A 22,743-nucleotide genomic window follows, 5' to 3' on the forward strand; every position below is an offset into this window, starting at 1 on the left:
TGAATCCAAAGGTCGAGAGTTTGATTCCTGTCAATGGCAATAGGTTGAGATGTTAATGGGTGAGGTTTTTCACCTGGGATTGCCCCCCTGCGTCCTATATATGACCACCTCAGCTGGGTTGGGCTAAAAAGAATTTTCGCCTGTTGGAATCATTTGCTTTGTCTCAATTTCAATCTATTCCCTTTCCATGTCTTATTGTGCTATTATTACGGGGCCAGAGCTCAGCTCTGGACCTGTTTTGTTATTGGCAGTATTCTGTCACTTCTTCTGCCACTTTTCGCAGTTCTGGCTGAACCGTGCAGTCGCTTTTTACGAAACTCGGCCATATGGTAGATGGTCATGAAAAACGATCAAGAAATAATTCTCACAATCTTTCGTCCAAAGGTGGCGCTATAGCACTCAATTGAAAATGGCAACTTTGAACAGGTACAACTCATGCCCTGTTTGACCTAGAGCCATGAAACTTGAATACACATATGCGTCTCCTCATGCTGAACAACTTTCACCCTCTGACTTTTGACCTCTGACCTTTAGATCTCCCACCATTTTGCATTATATGAAAAACAGTCATTGGCTCCTAACTTCTGCATTTTTTCACTTATGGAAAATCCGTTGGAAATTTTTGTATGCAGAGGTCCAAAGTTCAAGTGTTAAACGTTTCGTGCAGATTGCTCAAAAATCCCAGGAGGAGATAGATTTTAACTATTACAGTTTTATGAAAATTATTCATCTGTGCCTAAAACATACATGCAGACTCACATTTCTTTGAAACTTTGCAGAAATGTACAGGGTCATTCCAAATATCACTGAAACCAATCTCACTCCAATTGGCCAAAAGGGGGCGCTATAGCAATTTTTTGAAAAGGCAGACTTTAAACAGGCATAAGTCATGCCTCGTTTGGCCGAAAGTCGTGAAACTTGCTTACACATGTGCCTTGACTCATGAGGAACACATCTATCTCTTTGACCAGTAAGCTCCGCCCTTAGATTGTCCGCAATTTTGAGCAGTTTGAAAAACACTTAAACCCAGGATTTTTCGGCTATTTGCGTGAAACTGTATCATCTGTGTGATCTCCTTTTTCACAGTTACTTATCTGTTGGGCCAATGGCGTCTCCCTTAAATGAATGCCTCACAATCTCAGGGTCGCCAGTTCAAGCCTCACTTGATGCAGACTTAATTTAAGTTGAATTGCAAACAACATGACTGTATCATTGAATACATGTGCAACTGTTAAAGGTAATGATGAAATGCGTCTTGGGGAGAGTATGTTTTTTTAATGTATGACAAACTTCATTGTGAAAATAACCGATCTACAATCTCAAAACTTTTCAGATAGCAACATGTTTCTGAGCTTGTAGATCGGCTGCTTTCACTGGTTCACTTTTATCTTCAACAGATGACCTCAGCCTGGACAAAGCTATAGCGGTATAGGTAGTGTCTCAGCCTGTGAATCCAAAGGTCGAGAGTTTGATTCCTGTCAATGGCAATAGGTTGAGATGTTAATGGGTGAGGTTTTTCACCTGGGATTGCCCCCCTGCGTCCTATATATGACCACCTCAGCTGGGTTGGGCTAAAAAGAATTTTCGCCTGTTGGAATCATTTGCTTTGTCTCAATTTCAATCTATTCCCTTTCCATGTCTTATTGTGCTATTATTACGGGGCCAGAGCTCAGCTCTGGACCTGTTTTGTTATTGGCAGTATTCTGTCACTTCTTCTGCCACTTTTCGCAGTTCTGGCTGAACCGTGCAGTCGCTTTTTACGAAACTCGGCCATATGGTAGATGGTCATGAAAAACGATCAAGAAATAATTCTCACAATCTTTCGTCCAAAGGTGGCGCTATAGCACTCAATTGAAAATGGCAACTTTGAACAGGTACAACTCATGCCCTGTTTGACCTAGAGCCATGAAACTTGAATACACATATGCGTCTCCTCATGCTGAACAACTTTCACCCTCTGACTTTTGACCTCTGACCTTTAGATCTCCCACCATTTTGCATTATATGAAAAACAGTCATTGGCTCCTAACTTCTGCATTTTTTCACTTATGGAAAATCCGTTGGAAATTTTTGTATGCAGAGGTCCAAAGTTCAAGTGTTAAACGTTTCGTGCAGATTGCTCAAAAATCCCAGGAGGAGATAGATTTTAACTATTACAGTTTTATGAAAATTATTCATCTGTGCCTAAAACATACATGCAGACTCACATTTCTTTGAAACTTTGCAGAAATGTACAGGGTCATTCCAAATATCACTGAAACCAATCTTACTCCAATTGGCCAAAAGGGGGCGCTATAGCAATTTTTTGAAAAGGCAGACTTTAAACAGGCATAAGTCATGCCTCGTTTGGCCGAAAGTCGTGAAACTTGCTTACACATGTGCCTTGACTCATGAGGAACACATCTATCGCTTTGACCAGTAAGTGCCGCCCTTAGATTGTCCGCAATTTTGAACAGTTTGAAAAACACTTAAACCCAGGATTTTTCAGCTATTTGCGTGAAACTGTATCATCTGTGTGATCTCCTTTTTCACAGTTACTTGTCTGTTGGGCCAATGGTGTCTCCCTTAAATGAATGCCTCACAATCCCAAGGTTGCCAGTTCAAGCCTCACTTGATGCAGACTTAATTTAAGTTGAATTGCAAACAACATGACTGTATCAATGAATACATATGCAAATGGTAAAGATAACCTGAAATGCTTATTTGAGAGTACGTTTTTTCAACGTATGACATACTTCATTCTGAAAATAGCTGATCTACAATCTCACAACCTTTCATGGTTTGTGAGCTTGTAGATCGGCTACTTTCACTAGTTTTGGTTCTGAGGAGATGTACAATTTCTTCATTGGTAAATGGTTTGTGAACGAGTGATCTTAGTGTTAGTGAAACAGGGGCTTGGTTCATGAAAGAAGGCAAGAGTTTATGATCTTCAAGAGACAATATCAGCCTGGACAAAGCTATAGCACTATAGGTAGTGTTGCAGCCTATTAGTCTGAAGGTTGAGAGTTCGAATCCTGTTAATGGCAGTAGGTTGAGATGTCCAATCAAACCATTATGTTTCCATCTCTCTCTCTCATCAATCTATTGTTTCCATGTCACTCTCTCTCTCTTCAATCTATTCCGTTTCCATGTCTCTCTCTCTCTCTATTCACTGGCCCCGTATTATCGCTGCTTGCAGCTATATTTTCTAGTTAGATTTGTTTTAGTTTTGTTTAACAGAAAGTAGATACATATAGCTACTTCTGTCTGTGCAAACTAACCTAAGTTCACGTAGGCCTATGTGTACAGTGACAAATACCCCAACAATATGGACATTTTATCTAGTTGCTATTTTTGATGTTTTTGTTTGTGTTCTCAATTGGCAAATTAAACATGAATGCTATGTAAGGTAAATGCAGACATTCCTGATGTCTCTCTTTTTATTTTAGCTATGGGATACTTCTGTGTGCCATTGTGAAGGGGAAAGAACCATATGGCAAGTGATTTTCTCTCTTAATTTCCACTTCTCTCTCCATCAATCTCTCACTCCTTAAATCACACATTGCCTCTGACTCACATATGGCATATTTGGCTTAATGTTAATTCAACAATAGCAATAATTAGAAACACATTGTTTGACAAGTAACTATTCTCCTATAGATTACTAATAATTCTCTTCAATTCATCCATCCCCCCATCATCTATCCTCCACTCTGTTCTCTCAGATTCCCTCCCCGCCATCATACAGCATCTGGTCCCTCAGGGACAAAGGCCGTCCCTGGAGGTTGACCCAAAGCAGGCCACAGGGCTGGAGGACCTGGTAAAGCTCATGGAGAGGTGCTGGCACCAAGAACCAGATAAAAGACCTCTGTTTCCAGGTGAGAATATATACCCGCATATCTGTCTAAATACCAAGAAGTTAGTGACACCCACAGTCACGAAACTAGAGGGAGCGTAAACAACAATCTGGTACCACCCACCCATGAAACAAACATGGGCAAATTCTCCTTCTAATCTATAGCACAGCCACCAAGGTATGGAATAGTCTAACCCCATCCCTCAAAAAATGCAGTCTGCTGGGCTCATTTAAAACAGCCCTAAAAACTCATCTTTCTGGAGGCCATAAGAGGAGGTAGTACCAGTTTCCCGGTAGACAGACGACCCCATCCCTTTTTTGTAAATACTGTAGGCTTTTTTTTGTTGTTGTACATAGTGGTATTTTTTCTCTGTATTTTTATGTTGATACTGTATGCGTGTGGGTGCTTTCGTTAGTTGTGGGTGCGTGTATTTTTAAGTGCCGTGAATGCTGTGCTGTGCCTCCTGTTTGTGTTATAATGAGTTGCAAGTTTGTGTTGCAATCAGCTGCAGGTGTTCGTGCTCATTGACACAGACAGATATACGTACATACTGTACACACAAAGTAACGTGTAGAAAGGGCTAGCAACGCTTAAAACTACTGTGCAGAATAGAGAGCTGTGTTCAACTACTGTTGTAACACTAAAAGTAGTTTAGCAACAAATCTAATTGGGTGTTTTTAGGCAGTTGTAATCATCAAACAGGCAGTTGCTAGGATGTTGATTCGGTAAAACGTGTAGTTTGTTCTTAGTCTGTGGTTGCTAGGGTAACATTAGTGAGGGTCAAGGTCAAGGACCCTGAGTCCAATGATGTAATCCAAAAGCCTGTATGACAATTGGTTCAAAATCCCAGGCTCCCCCAGAGTTAGTGTAGAAGTGTCCTTGAGCAAGACGCTGAACCCCTAATTGCTCCCGATGAGCAGGTTGGCGCCTTGCATGGTTTCCTCCGCCATCGGTGTATGAATGTGTGTGTGAATGGGTGAATGTAATGCATAAAGAAAAACATCACATTGATGCAACTGGGACTTATCATTAGTCAGAAATGTAAACAGTACGTGCTACAGAATAGACACTAAAGCTAAAAGGATAATGCAAAGATGTCCTGGGGACTTGTTTCCATTGTGGTCCTATGTATTTGATTATTCAAATAGCATAACAAATTAACACAATATTACATGTCATCAACAAATAAAAACACTATATGTACAAAGGAGATTACATTTACCTCCCCTCGTGGTCTCCTGATGTTTTTTCAGGCATTGACCAATCAGGAAAGGTGGCATGGCTAAGTTACACCAATGATGTGTATTATGATTGGACACTGAAACCAGTCCAATAATATGACACATGTCTGTATGTAAGAAGTAGTCAAAAGATAGGAACAATCAAATATTGACCTAACGAAACAGGCTGCAGAGCTAAGTTACAACAATGAAGGACAAAGACTCAACGAGTCCAATTATGAACCACAAGTCTGTGTGACAAGCAGTGTAAAGTTATGTCGACATTTAGAAAACATCAATTCATAACCAATCTGAAAAGGGGCGGAGCTAAAGGCCAGTCCACACCAATGCAACTAGTCGCAACTCCTTGCAACATGCAACTATACTTGCAACCATTTATCCCAATGGCAGTTGCAAGGAGTGGCATTGGTGCGATCTGGCCTTTAGTTACACCAATGAAGACTAGAGCAGGGTTTCTCAAAGTGTGCGCCATGGCACCCTAGGGTGCCGTGGCGCAGGTCCAGGGGTGCCGCGGAATACTTTTTGTGCTGTAGGCCTACTTGGTGCGTTCTTTTTCAGTCTACACCAAATCTCTTTGCCAAAAATAGCAGATCTACAAGCTCACAACGTGTCACATTGACGAATGTTTCCCCTCAGAATGGGGATGCTGGGGTTAAACGTCAAGTACAAAGTTATTTTCAATCTGTCCTATAATGGAAACAGACATTCTCTCAAGTTTTCCTCGTGACATAGTTTATTTTAGGGGGAACAATTTACATATTTACGTATCGTAATATCACATACATGTAAGGTGCTATAAAGTAACAATGTAATTCAGGGGTGCAGTGGATGAAAAAGTTGTTTAGAGGGGTGCCCTGAGCCAAACATGTTTGAGAACCACTGGACTAGAGCCATATTCCAATACTCTAACGTCCACACTCCTGTCCTCCACTCCCGCCTCAGTCCTGCCTCAGTGCGAGGACGTGAGGATTAGATGTGAATCCGGAGGAATCAAGGATGACAGCCACATTCTAATTCCACACATTCCTGCCTGCTCACTCACTCGCTCCTCCTGCATGTCATGTTTTATATTAGATGCTGCATTTCTCAAATATGAGCTCTTTGACTTGCTCTCCCACACCATGCACAACAAACAGCACGATAAATATGGGTACAATGTCACGCCGGGTCGGAAGTTGTAGGGAAGCGTTGAAAGTCTTTCGACCGCCGGATAGCAGCGGGCTGGTTGGCTGATGATGATGAGACGTTGAATTACTTTGTGTGCAAGGCTTGTGTTGTGAGTAGCCTATCCTACAGAAGGCTACTCAAACAGAAATGACAGGTTTCCATTTTTTCCTAATCATTCTAGCTATTTATTACATTATATTGATCATTAGTTGAAGCAAAATGATATGGCCGTGTGCGCATTGTGCTGCCGCTTGGTGCAGACACACAGTGTTTGTGTTTTAGTTAACATTAAATATGAAAGATATGATACACCAAAATAGTTTAAATACAGATGACCTTGTGCCCATGCCCAAAGCACCCTGCAATCTGTCGGTGTCGGCTCTCAGGTGCGTTCAGAAACTTTATTTCACACTTTCCAACCGACTGATCTCCCGACTTCATTTCACTGCCAGTCTGTATAGTAATCTGTAATCTGTAGAGCTACCTTAGGTCATACTTAATTCAATGAATACTTAATTAAAAGGTCATAATAATTTATTTTCCCCTTGGAATACATACAGTAGGACCTCAATGGAGAAACACAAAAAAAGTATTTTTTTGTGTGAGTCCTTTTAGTGTATGACTGTGTCAAGTGTATGACTGTACTTGTGCTGTTTGCATGTATGTCTAATAAAGTATTCAATCAATCATTCCTTGGATCATTACACAACTCCCTAAATAGGCTATGCCCATTTCCACCTGTAGTCAAGTGATCAAGATGTATCTTTCACATTCCATTCCGATTGACTATGATTGGCTTTCAATGTTTGCGGGAGGGGCCCGTTTAAACGACATGCCACAAGCCAGATGTTGTGCCCGATTACATCCTCTATGTTCTATGATGGCAGAACAGAGAGGAGAATAGGAGAGAGTGGTGGATAGAACAGCGTTATAGTCATGGTTCTAGGTATCAACTGCATGTCTATCTGATTAACTGAATCTTCTTTTCCCAGAATGCACTGCTGAGACAGAAGCCCTCTTTGAGAAGCATGAGCCTGGCATTAAGGATGCCGTCCAACAAGTGGTAACAGAGCTGGTAATGAATACACACAGTCAGCACTCACTTTCTCACTTTCAAACGATACCGTCCTACAGGTGCTAAAGGAGCTGGTAATGATGATGGTAATGATAATCTATCTATTCAAATGCTTTGATGTCTTTCTTTTCTCCTCCCTCTCTCCAGGACCAACAGGAATCAGGTTTGTGCTTAATGATCGTCTTTGTAAATCAAGGTTCATGGTTCATTGTATTTGTCATGTACACGCTTGCACATAAAATGAAATTGTACTCAGGACCAACAGTGTACAATAAAATAACTATCAATACATAACAAACAAGCATAAAATCCTAAAGTGCAGTAAATTAAAACTGAGCAGCATATTAAGAACAGTATCATCTAGCATTTATCAAAACGAGATGACATACTTTATAACAGCACAGCAAGGCAGAACAGCCAAAGTGCATTTATTGGGGCTAACAGCCCCTGGGTAGAAGCTGCATTTAAGCCTTTCAGTTTTAGCTTTGATGAGCCACAGCCTCTTGCCCGAGGGGTCAAACAGTTTATGGGCTGGGTGAGTGGGGTCCTCCATAACGCAGGCCGCACTGCTCCTGCACCTGCTGACGTAGATGTCCTCAATGGAAGGAACTCTGCTGTGGGTGATCTTCTGGGTGGTTCTCACCACCCTCTGAAGCGCCTTCTTGTCAGCAGCAGAGCAGTTCCCATACCAGGTGGTGATGGAGAATGTGAGAGTACTCATGCAATAATGTCATTTTTAAAGGTAGGGTAAGTGATTTCTTTTGGTACATTTTTTTGTTGTTGAAGTATTCTGATAGTAGTCATTGCTACAGAGCGTTTGTTTCGGTCAGAAGGGTCTCTCCAACTCTTTAGTAAACAGAATATACGTACATTTTCAGGTACTGTAGGTGACAACATTTAAGCCAATCAGGAGAGAGTACTGAAAATGCATTTTCTGTTTTATTAAAGAGCTGGAGAGACATGGAGACTTTTACTGAACAAAAACTCTAGCAATGAGTACTATCAGAATATAGAGCTATTTAACACTTATTTTTAACAAAAGTAAATCACTTACCCTAAGTGTCTAATATTTTGGTTTTAGTTTCCAACTGGTCCATATTAGCTCAAGTCTAACTTTAGGCCTACTTTTCCATATTAACTCACATGTTCATGTTTCAATTTAATTTGAATGTTTTATTTCTTGCAGCTCATTCCAGAGGTGCAGCAGGTGAGTGCTGTTCAAAGCTGGTTGACTCTAAATGGAGACTAAATGGAGAGTTCATTTAGGCTCAGACCTACTAGCTCTATCGAGTCCCATTATATTGTTTTCATAGCAGTGTCTAGTCTCCTTTGGATTTTGATACATTTATAAGCTTTTGTTGCTCAATATCAGTTAATTATGGACTTTTCTCATTAGAGTGTAACTTTGTCCAGTTCTAAACTTATGTGATAAAGACTAGAGACGGGCAATGATCGTAGCACGATCCCCGCTGATGCAAATGAGAACGCCTGTGTCACTCGCACCCCGTCTGAAACGGCCTTAATGCTGTTAGAAGTGCTTAAACTTAAAAAATGATGTTGTACTAGTCGTTTTGAGTCATCGAAGGAAACGTCGGCAACAAGAATGATTAGGCGTTTACAGAAACTGCCTTCACTGGGGCAAAAAGTCTGCATTTGTTAAAATATACAAAAAAAACACTATAAAATGGCGCTGGTACTCTAATAGCGACTAGCTGTACTGACTGCTTGCTTGAAATTAAAGCTCTATCTACGACTTATTGGAAAACATTATCTTAACTGCTTAATATTATGAGACTGATTTTGAAATGTTGTCTTTATTTTATTATGAACAAACACGTATTGTCTTATTGTCTAAAGTTGTCTTGCTGATATAATGCCAAAAGATTATTACCTGCACTGAATGGCACAGTTGTCAGAAGCACTTTTCATATTACCATATTATAGTTTTCCTGACCCCTCAATGTTTGTTTTTTCCTTTTTTTCATACAGGTGCAAATATGCAGATCTTTGTCAAGAACCTCATAGGAAAGACCATCAGCCTCGAGGTTGAGCCAAGCGACACCATTGAGAAATTGAAGGACAAAATCCAGGACAAGGAAGGCATTCCCCCTGACCAGCAGAGGCTGATCTTTGCCGGCAAGCAACTGGAAGATGGCCGAACCCTGTCTGACTACAACATTCAGCACGAATCCACCCTCCACCTGGTGCTGCCTTTATGGGGACTCACCAAGCAGATCTTTGTCAAAACCCTCACAGGACAGTTCATCAGCCTCAAGGTTCAGCCAAACAACACCATTGAGAATGTGAAGTCCAAAATCCAGGACAAGGAAGGCATTCCCCCTGACCAGCAGATGCTGATCTTTGCCGGCAAGGTACTGGAAGATGGCTGCACCCTGTCTGACTACAACATTCTGAACGTATCCACCCTCTTCACCGGAAAGACCATCAGCCTCGAGGTTGAGCCAAACAACACCATTGAGAATGTGAAGTCCAAAATCCAGGACAAGGAAGGCATTCCCCCTGACCAGCAGATGCTGATCTTTGCCAGCCAGCAACTGAAAGATGGCCGATCCCTGTCTGACTACAACATTCAGGAAAAATCCACCCTCCACCTGGTGCTGTGTCTGACGGGGGACATGCTGCAGATCTTTGTCAAAACCCTCACAGGAAAGACCATCATCCTCGAGGTTGAGCCAAGCACCACCATTGAGAATGTGAAGTCCAAAATCCAGGACAAGGAAGGCATTCCCCCTGACCAGCAGAGGCTGATCTTTATCGGCAAGCAACTGGAAGATGACCGCACCCTGTCTGACTACAACATTCAGAACGAATCCACCCTCCACCTGGTGCTGCGTGGAGCCCCGAGGGAGGGGCCACCTCCCCCCCAAAAAAAAACGTTTTTTTGAATTGCAGACTAATTTTAGTATTGATATGAAATCACAATACAAAACAAAACAAACGCAAACAACATACACAAACAAAAAAATTATCAATACATCTATATACACTACACATTACAAGTACATTGTATATTTTTTACTGGGATAGATAGATTATTTTCTTGTTGGTATGCTGTTGCAGGTGGTCTTAGTTCCTGTAGCTGTTGTAGTTGAGTAGTTGAGAGGAAATCCTACATGCAATATGTTTGCTGTCTTCTCATCAGTATAATGTCCTCATATCCCATGATCCTATAGTGATGGATCTTGTAGGGGTAAGAAGGTTCAGAGGCACAGTATATGGCTTTCACTGTGCCTGTTACTTTTCTGTTCAAGCATATGGCTATGATGCATGAGTCCTCTGTTCACATGCACATCCAGAATATCTCTGTAATCTGTAATCTTCATGTATCCACTTCACAGACAATTAGTGTCACGTTCCACTCCTCAGTCCTTGGACCTTGACTGCCCTTATAAGGTTTTGGACTTATTAGGACTTGTTCTATAGTTCAGTTGTTCTGTATTTCTCATGTATTTCTGTTCTGTTTGGTTTTGGTTTTCTGTTACTCTGTTGTTGCCTTGGTTTTGTGCATCTTATTTTGTAGTATTGTCCCCAGTGTTTCCTGTCTGCCTAGTTACTGTTACCTGCTTATAGTCAGGGGATATTAAAAAAATCTTGGAATAAATTCCTTTCCAAAAAAAATCTTCACCAATGTGTTTGTAAAGGTGTCTAGTAACACATCTCACAAAGACTGAAATGCAGTTTCCTAGGAGAATTTTTGACAGTTGGGGTACCCACCATAACCATAACCTTAGTTAAAAAAAATCCCCCCCCCAAAAAAAATCAAAATTTAATTCTGTTTTAAGTAGGATGTGAGGTGTCAAACTAGGGTGTTTTTATGATTCTGAATCCATTGCAAGCATTTGTTTTGCACCAAAACCACTCCTTGGGCTAAAAACGGCCCAATCTCAATGGGCTTTTTATACAAAAAGTATACCTGGAAAAGGATGGCTATGGCCGTTTTTAGCCCAAGGAGTGGTTTTGGTGCAAAACAAATGCTTGCAATGGATTCAGAATCATAAAAACACCCTAGTTTGACTGAAGGTTATGGTGGGTACCCCAACTTTAAGGAGCTGTCAAAAATTCTCCTAGGGATACTGAATTTCAGTCTTTGTGAGATGTGTTACTTGACACCTTTACAAACACATTGGTGAAGATTTTGTTTTGGTAAGGACTTTATTCCAAGATTGGAAAATATTCTGCCAATATCCCCTGACTACTAGTACCAGTCCTGTGATATTGTCAGTGTTTCCACCTGTGTCCTCTTAATCCCCCAGCCTATCTCAGTGTTGATTGTCTGTTGAGTTCACCTGTGTCCTGTTAATCCCTGTCTATTTAAACCCTGTGTTTGCATGGTAAATTAGATGGTTCTTAGACCTATGTCAAGCAAATTTGTGGTCAGTGCTAATTTGCCTCCACCCCACCTGTTCTCTTACCTTCTTTTGGAAAAGTTAAACTCAGTTTGCTTAATAAACTCTTAAATTGATCCTGCCTTGTTCGTCTGCTTTTGGGTCCTGCCCGTCACTCATTCCTGACAATTAGCTTATGACCAGAGCGTTTACATTGTAGCTGAATAATACATTATATTAATAAAAATGCAGAGACAAAGTTTGAACACCCCAAATAATAGTCATCATTCTAAATGGGTCATAGAGCTTTTGCAAATGGAAACCAATGTTTGGACAGTTAAGTCAAGACTTGTAAGCTATTGAAAAACACCATATCCCTCCATGTTTTGATAGAACTAGAAGTTCGGCCGGCCGTGCCATGTAGCGCCCACTTGGCAGCGATCATTGGTTCACCAATCTGTGCGCCCGCTCATCACTAGTGCTCAGAGTTTGGCTCACAGGCTGAGTTTCACTTTACTTTTGTTTTGGTGAGGAATTAGCAAAACAGTATAATAAGAAAGAAAGAAAAGTCCCAAAGAAAGAAGACCGGTGAGAAAGAAAACATATCTTTAGCTGGGTGTGTATGTATGTATGTACTGTATGTACTGCATGTGATTATGTATGTGACTTTACTGCTCTGTTCACTGTCTTTGCAGTTGTGTTTGCACCACTCTGTTAGAATAGATCACGCAGGAATTCTTTGTTTCCTGAACTACTAAAGACCACCCATTGTATTGTTAGCCATTAAACCAATGCAGAACTGTCTTCTTCTGTTGCAAAACATATTTCACATTTTGTTACAGAAGTTAGCAGTAGTTTGCAATATAGTGTGAATGTCACCTAGTCTTGCCTGGTCTTGTTTTGATCACCTGATACAGTACATTGGTGAGACTCTTATACAGTACAAACTGATGAGGCAGGTGTCAACAAGACATCCTAAATTGACTTGATGATCTACAACATGATTATATATTCTTCATTTTACAAAAATCATTAGACCTACAATTACTGTCATCATTCGTCAGTAAGTATCAGAAAATATTTTTTGCGTGCGGCCATTGAAAGGCCTCTCCATCATAAAGTCCCGGGCCGAATGTCCCTGGGCCCTGTCCAACGGCCTTCTCAAGGAGCCCGGAGTCATGGAGGACTTACTTGGATAAAACCAACGGAGGAATTCTGGAAAATCTCCCTCTACAAAGCCCACACATCTGAAACAAAAGATTCAGTTGAATCACGCACGCACACACTCTTTACATTTGTATATTCCTATTGATTCTGATTGGTCAGTCAGGGGACAGGGCATTCTGTTATTTCCTGATAAAAGACCAGTATTCTCAACACACTTGCCTTACATTGCTTTGGAAGCAATGCAAGGAACCTTGTAAAATTATGTTTGAAAACAAGGTTTTGATTTAATAATTGGATTATGTATTATGGTCATTCATTTGTCTGTTTCTACCCAATGTGTAACAGGTTTGCTCCTGCATAGGTTTAAATGTGTTATTGTTGTGTAGAACATAACAGATATGGTGCGTGTCACGGATGTGACATTTTGATTTTGAAATGAACGTATTTGGTCTGCATTTCATCCATGTAACTTGATATTAATTGAATTGAATCGATTTTTTGTCCAATCCATACTGCCAGGATTATTTAGGTTGTTAAAAGGACCATTGTGCTAAAAATGAAACCAAAGATACAACCTTCCTTTTATGGACGTTTTGCTTTATTGTTTCATATTTAGTTTGTGCATGGGATCATCAGTTAACTATAATTGGACCTAGAATATAGCCAATTAAACCACTTAATCCCTATATTGCAACATAATGTGTCACAATGCAACACGAGCTTGTGGATCGGCTATTTTCACTATTCATCGTACAAGGAGGATATAGGGCTTAAGTGGTTATGAACAAATAGTTTGTGTGCGTGCGTGCGTGTGTGTGTGCGTGCGTGCGTGCGTGTGTGTGTGTGTGTGTGTGTATGTGTGTGTGTGTGTGTGAATTGAATTGAATTGAATTGAATTGAAATTGTGTGTGTGTGTGTGTGTGTGTGTGTGTGTGCCGGTACAGTGGGTGACAGGGATGGCCACGGACAAGCGTCTCATGGTGTCGATCACGTCACCAGATGGTTTCCTCGTAACAACATCCAATGATTGATGCTATTGGTACAATCAACTTTGAGACCAAAGAGACAGGTACAGTAGTACTAACAACAGCCTCCTGTTTCATTGCCACTATGTTGTATGTCTTTCTGCTCAAGGTTATTACAGTTGTTATTTGTATTTCATTTTGACTACCATTTAATTTAAATTCTAAAGGGGGTTTTCTAGTTAATTTAATTTTTCAAATAAATCTAATTTACAAATATTTTCAAAAACAGTGGCTGTTTTAGCTGCTCGTTGTGCAACAATGCTAGGTTTAACACTTGCTTAACTTGCTAGGCTTAACATTTGAAGCCTAGCATCACTATTCTGGGCATGTAATATTTCATGTTCTGTGGAAATAGCCAATCTACAAGAGCGTGTAACTCGGCTATTTTCGGCAAAAACCTCTAGTTTAGAAGAGAACAGGGAGCAATAAGAGTCTGCACACAGCAAACCTGTGTCCTTGAAAACCTGATGTATTACCTCAGTAATGCTTAACATTTTGGGCATTTTGAATGTCTCCTCCTTGTCTGACTGCATCTTCCACCTTCCAGGATTCTACCAGATGTGTCTTGGTAACTTCCACAACAAGTTGGGGGGCGTGAGGGTCTTTCTAAACTTCGGCGTCTACTACAAGGGCTTTGAGGAGACCAAGAGACAGATGGAGAAGGAAGGAGCAGAGCTCAACAACACGTTGTCTGGTATTGAGGTTAGTATGTGAATACAACATTTTGTCACTGTGAACTCTGTGAATACAATGGGCCTCATGCAGCAACCGTTCTTAAGAGGAAATTTCTTCTTAAACCCACTTAAGTTTTTAAGAAGATTTTGGTATACTCCAATGTTTTCTTAGCTGTGATCTGTTCTCAGGTAAGAACAGAATCTACACACACTGAAGAGCACTCTTAGGCCTTTGAGTTCTTAAGTGTGACATGTTTGTGCAAACGTTTCTTCAATTCTACAGTTGTATAATATAGGTCTTTAATTACAATCACATTTTTATCATATCTTTAGAGCAAGTTCCAGGGGGTCCACAGCAAACGAGGAACAGTTTAATCACTTTAACCCTATTTTATACTTTGTTTGAAAATAGCCGATCTACAAGCTCACAACGTGTCCCATTACTGGCCATTTTGAGCTTATAGATCGGCTGAAAGCCCCCCCTATACCCACCCGTCACACCCATCCCCATACCCCCCACACAGCCCCCTACACCCCTCCTTGCACCACCATATCACCCACCACACCCCTATTTCCACCACATTACATACCAAGCAGCTGCTACCTTAAAGACCCTCCATATCCACCCACCAGCTTTCAGTAATAAAATGTTTTATATCCACTACTAACACTACTCCTGAACATGAAATATGGATAACATGCTAATTTCAGCAAATTTACATTGATGTCTAGTGGTGATATGTGGATTAATGTGAGAGAAATAATAAAATACATTCATTAATTAAATTAAATAATTTGCTGTTCACTTCAGAAGTACCTCCACATAACTATTGATTTATTTATTTTTATGTTTGGAGTCTGGTGTTCAACCATCTTTAGACTTCAGTTGAGGTATTCTTTACTTCATTCTCTCAACTCTATTTCTGTGTGATTTCCTGTGATATCTCTGAGCAGCAATCACACACAGGTGTGACTGCAGGCAACCTTTGACACCATCTTGTTTTTCACCAACTCGTTTTTTGTTTTGTTAGACTAATTGGATGTCATCTTTGTTCAGTTGAGCACCCTGAAGTTGCAGAACCAGATCATCCACATGTGGCGATACTACAACTACGCTCGAATGAGGAGAGGGTCCGACCACTACCTCCTGCTGTCCAACAACAGCTATGTGATGTGGTGGTCCGCGGCCCAGAGCGTGGCCATCGTTCTGTCTGGATGCCTGCAGCTCTTCTGCCTCAAGAGGCTGTTCCACACGGACACCCAGAGACCTAAATGCTGAGACCAGACACTGGAGTGGACATGTCCAGGCCTTTCTGCCCTTCTGGCCTTCTTCTAGACCAGTGGTTCTCAACCTTTTCAGGCTGCAACCGCCCAAAATAATCATATTTGAACTGGGGACCGCCCACCCTGATGGAATTGTAGGAGTCGAGGCATTCAATTTAGTTTGACTCGCTTCCACAGATAAACATTGTGAAAATTGCAGATCTACAAGCTCAAACTTTTTTCAAAAAACATTCCTCTTATATATGTTACTTTCATAGTATAATTTGTTGATTACTTTTCATGCAGTAATGGACTTTTTTTTTGTGGAGGTATTAAAAATGTCTTACAAGTCTTTAAATTGTCACTTCACTGTCATCTAGGGACCCCCCAAAAATCATGTGGTGACCCCCCTGGGGGTCCCGACCCACACGTTGAGAAACACTGTTCTAGACCAGCTATTCCCAACCTGTGGGCAGTGAGGTTGTTGCAAGTTGTCCCCCAAATAATTGACAAAAAAATAACATTTTAATGATAAAGAATGTATGTAAATCACTTTTAAAACTGAATTTTCATTGTGATACTGATAAATGTGATACTGATAAATAAACTACTTGATCCAGGCAAATAAACAGGCTTGCTCACTCTTTCTTTATTTCTTCCTTTCACTCTCACTTATCCTTTCCTTTCACTCTCACATACATCTCACACACACATATATATATATATATATAAATATATAAACACACAGACACACACTTAAGAGTGTACAGTGCAATACCCCAGCATAACCAACGACCCAGATGTTAGAATAGGACCCTGTTATTGTGCGGCACCAGTCGGCCAGCCCCGCAATAACACTAGGTGTAGGCTGTACAAGGAAAAAAAAAACAAGAGGAAGTGTAGTTTCACACAGCAGATACAAGCAGCAACCACAGAGCTGCATGAACACCTCCTTCTGCTGGAAACTTTATCCAACATTTTGTTCAACTTCTTTTTCTTTGACTCTTGTCTGTGATACCGTCAAGCCTTAAGGTAAGACATTTTCTCTGTTTGACTGATTAAAAGCACATGTGATAAAGACTAGAGACTTGGGCCTATGCCATCGGTGTGCCATAGCCTATGTGTCACTCACCAGGAAACCCCTTTTTATTGCCTATTACGACATCATATATTGGTAGTGAGCATAAATACTCATCAGTTTTACCACATCACTTAAACAGATTCTCGTGTCTCAAACATTGTTTGTAGTTTATTTATTATGTTAACATATACAGTATGGGTCATATTGCTCTATTGAGAGAAGCATGTGCACATATTCAATTATGTGTTGTTACATGTAACCTATGTATAACACTGAGACAATGTCACATTCTGTGGTTTCACTTGAAGTAAAAGTATAGAGAAAAAGTTGTTTAGTTAACACTTGAAATAGAAAGTGAAAGTGTTTAAGTGACACATCTGGCCCTTCTGGAACATTCCCGTCAATGTAGATGAGTACATACTGCCATCTAGAGGCAAATCAGCACAACATTTACTTAGCCAGTACATAATATGCAACCTAGAATAACACAATGTGGATATTTGGTGGTAGAAAATGGGATACTGCATGGTGTTGATGTGAATGGGACAAAAAGCAGAATAAAACCTCAAAACTAAGCTGCTAACAGCGAGTCATCTGTCTCCGTCTCACCCTGTCCTCTGTCTCTCACACTAACTAACTTCATGACCTCTGTCTCCTCTTCTCTCACACCAACTAACTTCATGACCTCTGTCTCCTCTTCTCTCACACTAACTAACTTCATGTCCTCTTTCACTACATCCATAAATCTTTGGTCTTCCTCTAGGGCCTCCTGCCTGGCAGTTCCAACCTCAGCATCTTTCTAACGATATACTCACTATGTCCAAACCATCTCAGTCTGGCCTGTACTGTCCCTCTGATGTACTCATTCCTGATCCTATCCATCCTCGTCGCTCCCAGAGAGAACCTCAACATTTTAGTCTCTGCATGCTACCTCCAGCTCTGCTTCCTGTATTTTACCATACAACATGGCTGGTCTCACCTATACTGTCACCTTTCAAATAACTGAATTTCACCTTCGCCTTTCACCGATTATTTTTTATTTAATTTACATGTATCTTCCCCTGGCCTATAAGCATCATTGGGTTAATAAACTACTGCCTATACAATAGGTGGAAATATACATGTTAATTCTTGAATAGAGGTAAAATACCAATCCTCTTATCTACACCATGCACTTACCAGACACTCACACCAGCATGTATGTATTTACATACGTATATGGTATACATGCAGTTGTATGCACATACAGTACAAGCTGATCAGTACATACAGTACATACAGACAGACAGTAACACCATGCATAGGTACAGTATGTATTTGTAACTTTTTGCATCATCACAACAAGACTAAATTCCCTCTTTGCTTGTCAGCTGTGCCTAATCCAGAGAACACCATGGCTTCTTCCACTCAGGTACAGTATATACTCAAGGGTTTCTGGCAAATATAGCAAGTCAAAATAAGGTGTACCTTGATCACATGTTATTGTTATGCCTGATACATACATGTTATGCAACTTCTTTTGACAGGAACCCTCTGTGAAAATACTAAGAAAGAACAAGGTGAAACTTGTCAGGTGGCTCAGCACAGATTTCCAGTACATTCTGCAGCATGCACACTCTGGGGACATCGTTGATGACAGAGTGTATCAACGACTGAAGAATAAAGCACTGCCAGAAGATGCTTGTATTGACCTTATTGATTCACTGATGTCTAGAGGAGAGGGACCTTCATCTGACTTCCTTGAACTTCTCAAAGATCCAGAGATTCACAGCACTTATAATACACAACTGAGGGACTGGATTCTTTCTCTTGAGCTGCCAGGTAATAATAAAAAAGGTGAAATCTTTGTGCTGTCCGGCTTGGCCGTGTTCGGGGCAGGGAAGCCAGACTGGGAGGGTGATCTTTGTCGCAGTGCTGGTGGTTATTTGGCATAAAGAATACATTGGGAGAAATAATGGGTAAAAATATTTAGCTGCTCTAAATTAAATAATAATAAAAATGATAATAACAATAATAATCATCTTTGTGCCAGGTGAGGGTAGCTAACAGTAGTGTGTACTTTTAATCGAAACTAATCAAATATTGTTATTTTCTTATCTCAGTTACAGTATGTAATCATTATCTCATTTGATCAGCTGTTGCATTAAACAATGGTTGATATAACCAGAACATTGTACAAATTATCCAAATATCAGGCACACTGGCACAATGAAATCACACATCATTATAGAATTTGACCAATGATATGACACTGATAAACACAATGAGCAACAAAGACCTTAAAAATACACATCTTTTTCCACCAAAGATCAACATTATCACTAATCTAGATTAATCGAAGTAAATCAGTAAATTGTAATTTTATCCAAAATCATGCATCCAGCTACTACTTTGCAATTTTATTTAAATAGGCACTTCACAGATTTTGCACCAAATCCCATTTTAATAAATTTGAGGACGATAATGATGTTGGAGTGTGTGTGTGTGTGTGTGTGTGTGTGTGTGTGTGTGTGTGTGTGTGTGTGTGTGTGTGTGTGTGTGTGTGTGTGCGTGTGTGCGTGCGTGCGTGCGTGCGTGCGTGCGTGCGTGCGTGCGTGCGTGCACTGTTTATACCGATCTTATACAGTCTATTTATTAAAGTATGTTACATTTTCATTTGCTTAAAGACAAAGAGCTTTTGCCCATCGTTGATGACCTGAAAAGTGATGAGTTACCTGAGGAAATGGCCGTCAATGTCCATGCTGACATCACACCCCAAGCACGCATGAGAAGGACCCTTGAAAGTGCGAACAGCAGCAGGACAAGAGAGGCCTGGCGGCAGCCAGGTAACAGGCTGAAATAATGTGATAATAATATTATATAATGATAATGTGGGATTCATTTGTAACCCTTTATTACACTTATCCTGAACTCAAACCAGAAAATGGAAAAAAATAGAAAAGAGCATAACTTTTGAAGGAAACAACCTACTGTAGCACGCACATCAGTAGATACAGAGTGTTTTTTCACAAATCTCAATTCACTGCATGCTTTTATGACAGGCAGCCAGCAACATGCTAATTTCATTGACGTGCAGACACAGAAGTATCCTGATCACAGACCCCTTGAACTTGAACGCGGTTGTGACACAAGGTGGAGTTCAAGGTCTTAAGAACGTTTCAGACTCGGGGAGCGAGTGACGCGCCTTAATAATTAAGAGACGGGAGATTATTTGGGATGCACGGAGAAGTTGAGGGGTGGAGAGGCAAGCGGGCGCGGTCCCACGAAATCCTTGTGCTCGTGCTCGTTTCATGCACACGCCCACGGGTGGCAAGAACTGGATTGTGGTCAGCTTTTTTTCCCGGCTACGCACAGGAGGAAACAACAATGATCGTGGAACGATCCCCGCTGATGCAAGCGAGAACGCCTGTGTCACTCGCTCCCCGTCTGAAACGGCCTTAATGCTGTTAAAGTGCTTAAACTTAGAAATGATGTTGTACTAACTAGACACAGTTGGCACAGTTGTCAGAAGTACTTTTCATACTACTATATCATAGTTTTCCTGACCCCTCAATGTTTGTTTTTTCCTTTTCTTCATACAGGTGCAAATATACAGATCTTTGTCCAACCCCTCACAGGAAGGACCATCAGCCTCGAGGTTAAGCCAAACAACACCATTGAGAATGTGAAGTCCAAAATCCAGGACAAGGAAGGCATTCCCTCTGACCAGCAGAGTCTGATCTTTGCCGGCAAGCAACTGGAAGATGACCAAACCGTGTCTGACTACAACATTAAGAATGAATCCACCATCCACATGGTGCTGGATCAGAGGAAACTCAGGGGAGCCAAGCAGATCTTTGTCAAAACCCTCACAGGAAGGACCATCAGCCTCGAGGTTAAGCCAAACAACACCATTGAGAATGTGAAGTCCAAAATCCAGGACAAGGAAGGCATTCCCTCTGACCAGCAGAGTCTGATCTTTGCCGGCAAGCAACTGGAAGATGACCAAACCGTGTCTGACTACAACATTAAGAATGAATCCACCATCCACATGGTGCTGGATCAGAGGAAACTCAGGGGAGCCAAGCAGATCTTTGTCAAAACCCTCACAGGAAGGACCATCAGCCTCGAGGTTAAGCCAAACAACATCATTGAGAATGTGAAGTCCAAAATCCAGGACAAGGAAGGCATTCCCCCTGACAAGCAGTGGCTGATCTTTGCCAGCCAGCGACTGGAAGATGGCCGATCCCTGTCTGATTACAACATTCAGCACGAATCCACCCTCCACATGGTGCTGCCTTGGAGGGGACCCGCCATGCAGATCTTTGTCAAAACCATCACAGGAAAGACCATCATCCTCGAGGTTGAGCCAAACAACACCATTAAGAATGTGAAGTCCAAAATCCAGGACAAGGAAGGCATTCCCCCTGACCAGCAGAGGCTGATCTTTGCCGGCAAGCAACTGGAAGATGGCCGAACCCTGTCTGACTACAACATTCAGAATGAATCCACCCTCCACCTGGTGCTGTGTCAGAGGAAACTCAGGGGAGCCAAGCAGATCTTTGATTACAACATTCAGCACGAATCCACCCTCCACATGGTGCTGCCTTGGAGGGGACCCGCCATGCAGATCTTTGTCAAAACCATCACAGGAAAGATCGTGACCCTCGAGGTTGAGCCAAACAACACCATTGAGAATGTGAAGTCCAAAATCCAGGTCAAGGAAGGCATTCCCCCTGACCAGCAGAGGCTGATCTTTGCCGGCAAGCTACTGGAAGATGACCGAACCCTGTCTGACTACAACATTCAGAACGAATCCACCCTCGACCTGGTGGTGAGGAGTTGAGGCATGCAGATCTTTGTCAAAACCCTCCCCGGAAAGACCATCACACTCTTGCAAAAATCCACCCTCCACCTGGTGCTGTAACATTATTCCATATTTAGAATTGTGTTTTTTTGTTTTTTACCCAATATTGGCATAAGATTAAAAATGTAAGCACGAGTCACGACTCAAAATAAATAATTGAAATGTGCTTTTGTGTTTTTTTTTAAACTTAATTGAACATAGTAACTCTTTACATGGATTAGGTAGAGGGATGTCAGACATGTATATTGACATGGGTCTGGGTATTTGTTACTGGGATAGATAGATTATTTTCTTGTTGGTATGCTGTTGCAGGTGTTCCTGTAGCTGTTGTAGTTGAGTAGTGTAGAGAGGAAGACCTACATGCAATATGTTTGCTGTCTTCTCATCAGTATAATGTCCTCATATCCCATGACCCTATAGTGATGGATCTTGTAGGGGTAAGAAGGTTCAGAGGCACAGTACAGTATATGGCTTTCACTGTGCCTGTTACTTTTCTGTTCAAGCATATGGCTATGATGCATGAGTCCTCTGTTCACATGCACATCCAGAATATCTCTGTAATCTTCATTTATCCACTTCACAGACAATTAGTGTCACGCTCCGCTCCTCAGCCCTTGGACCTTGACTGCCCTTATAAGGTTTTGGACTTATTAGGACTTGTTCTATAGTTCAGTTGTTCTGTATTTCTCATGTATTTCTGTTCTGTTTGGTTTTGGTTTTCTGTTACTCTGTTGTTGCCTTGGTTTTGTGCATCTTATTTTGTAGTATTGTTCCCAGTGTGTCCTGTCTGCCTAGTTACTGTTACCTGCTTATAGTCAGGGGATATTAAAAAAATCTTGGAATAAATTCCTTACCAAAAAAAATCTTCACCAATGTGTTTGTAAAGGTGTCTAGTAACACATCTCACAAAGATTGAAATGCAGTTTCCCTAGGAGAATTTTTGACAGTTGGGGTACCCACCATAACCATAACCTTAGTTAAAAAAAATCTCCCCCAAAAAAATCAAAATTTAATTCTGTTTT

The 22,743-nt window shown here is 41.1% G+C and overlaps 2 protein-coding genes across 5 annotated transcripts in view; both read left to right on the top strand.

Annotated features, from left to right (window-relative positions):
- LOC311047346 (uncharacterized protein) overlaps positions 1 to 11,726 on the top strand; it is a 31,608-nt gene extending 19,882 nt beyond the window's left edge. For 3 of the 4 annotated variants that reach the window (XM_084060032.1, XM_084060034.1, XM_084060033.1), the window contains 6 exons: positions 3,429 to 3,475; positions 3,705 to 3,857; positions 7,237 to 7,319; positions 7,467 to 7,482; positions 8,506 to 8,526; positions 9,309 to 11,726. In XM_084060032.1, the coding sequence (XP_083916158.1) occupies positions 3,429 to 3,475; positions 3,705 to 3,857; positions 7,237 to 7,319; positions 7,467 to 7,482; positions 8,506 to 8,526; positions 9,309 to 10,225 (1,237 nt within the window). In that variant the 3' untranslated portion in view covers positions 10,226 to 11,726. The remainder of the gene's footprint in view (positions 1 to 3,428; positions 3,476 to 3,704; positions 3,858 to 7,236; positions 7,320 to 7,466; positions 7,483 to 8,505; positions 8,527 to 9,308) is intronic. The other variant, XM_084060035.1, reaches the window with a different exon arrangement.
- Positions 11,727 to 19,597: 7,871 nt separating this feature from the next.
- LOC311047949 (uncharacterized protein) lies at positions 19,598 to 21,700 on the top strand (the record flags this gene model as incomplete). Its single annotated transcript, XM_084060899.1, has 2 exons — positions 19,598 to 19,700; positions 20,457 to 21,700. 2 exons carry the CDS (start codon positions 19,598 to 19,600, stop codon positions 21,698 to 21,700), a joined length of 1,347 nt encoding a protein of 448 aa, XP_083917025.1.
- Between the last annotated feature and the right edge of the window lie 1,043 nt (positions 21,701 to 22,743).

Source organism: Gymnoscopelus microlampas, assembly GCF_963454915.1.
Source record: "Gymnoscopelus microlampas genome assembly, chromosome: 6".
Taxonomy (NCBI): Eukaryota; Metazoa; Chordata; class Actinopteri; order Myctophiformes; family Myctophidae; genus Gymnoscopelus; species Gymnoscopelus microlampas.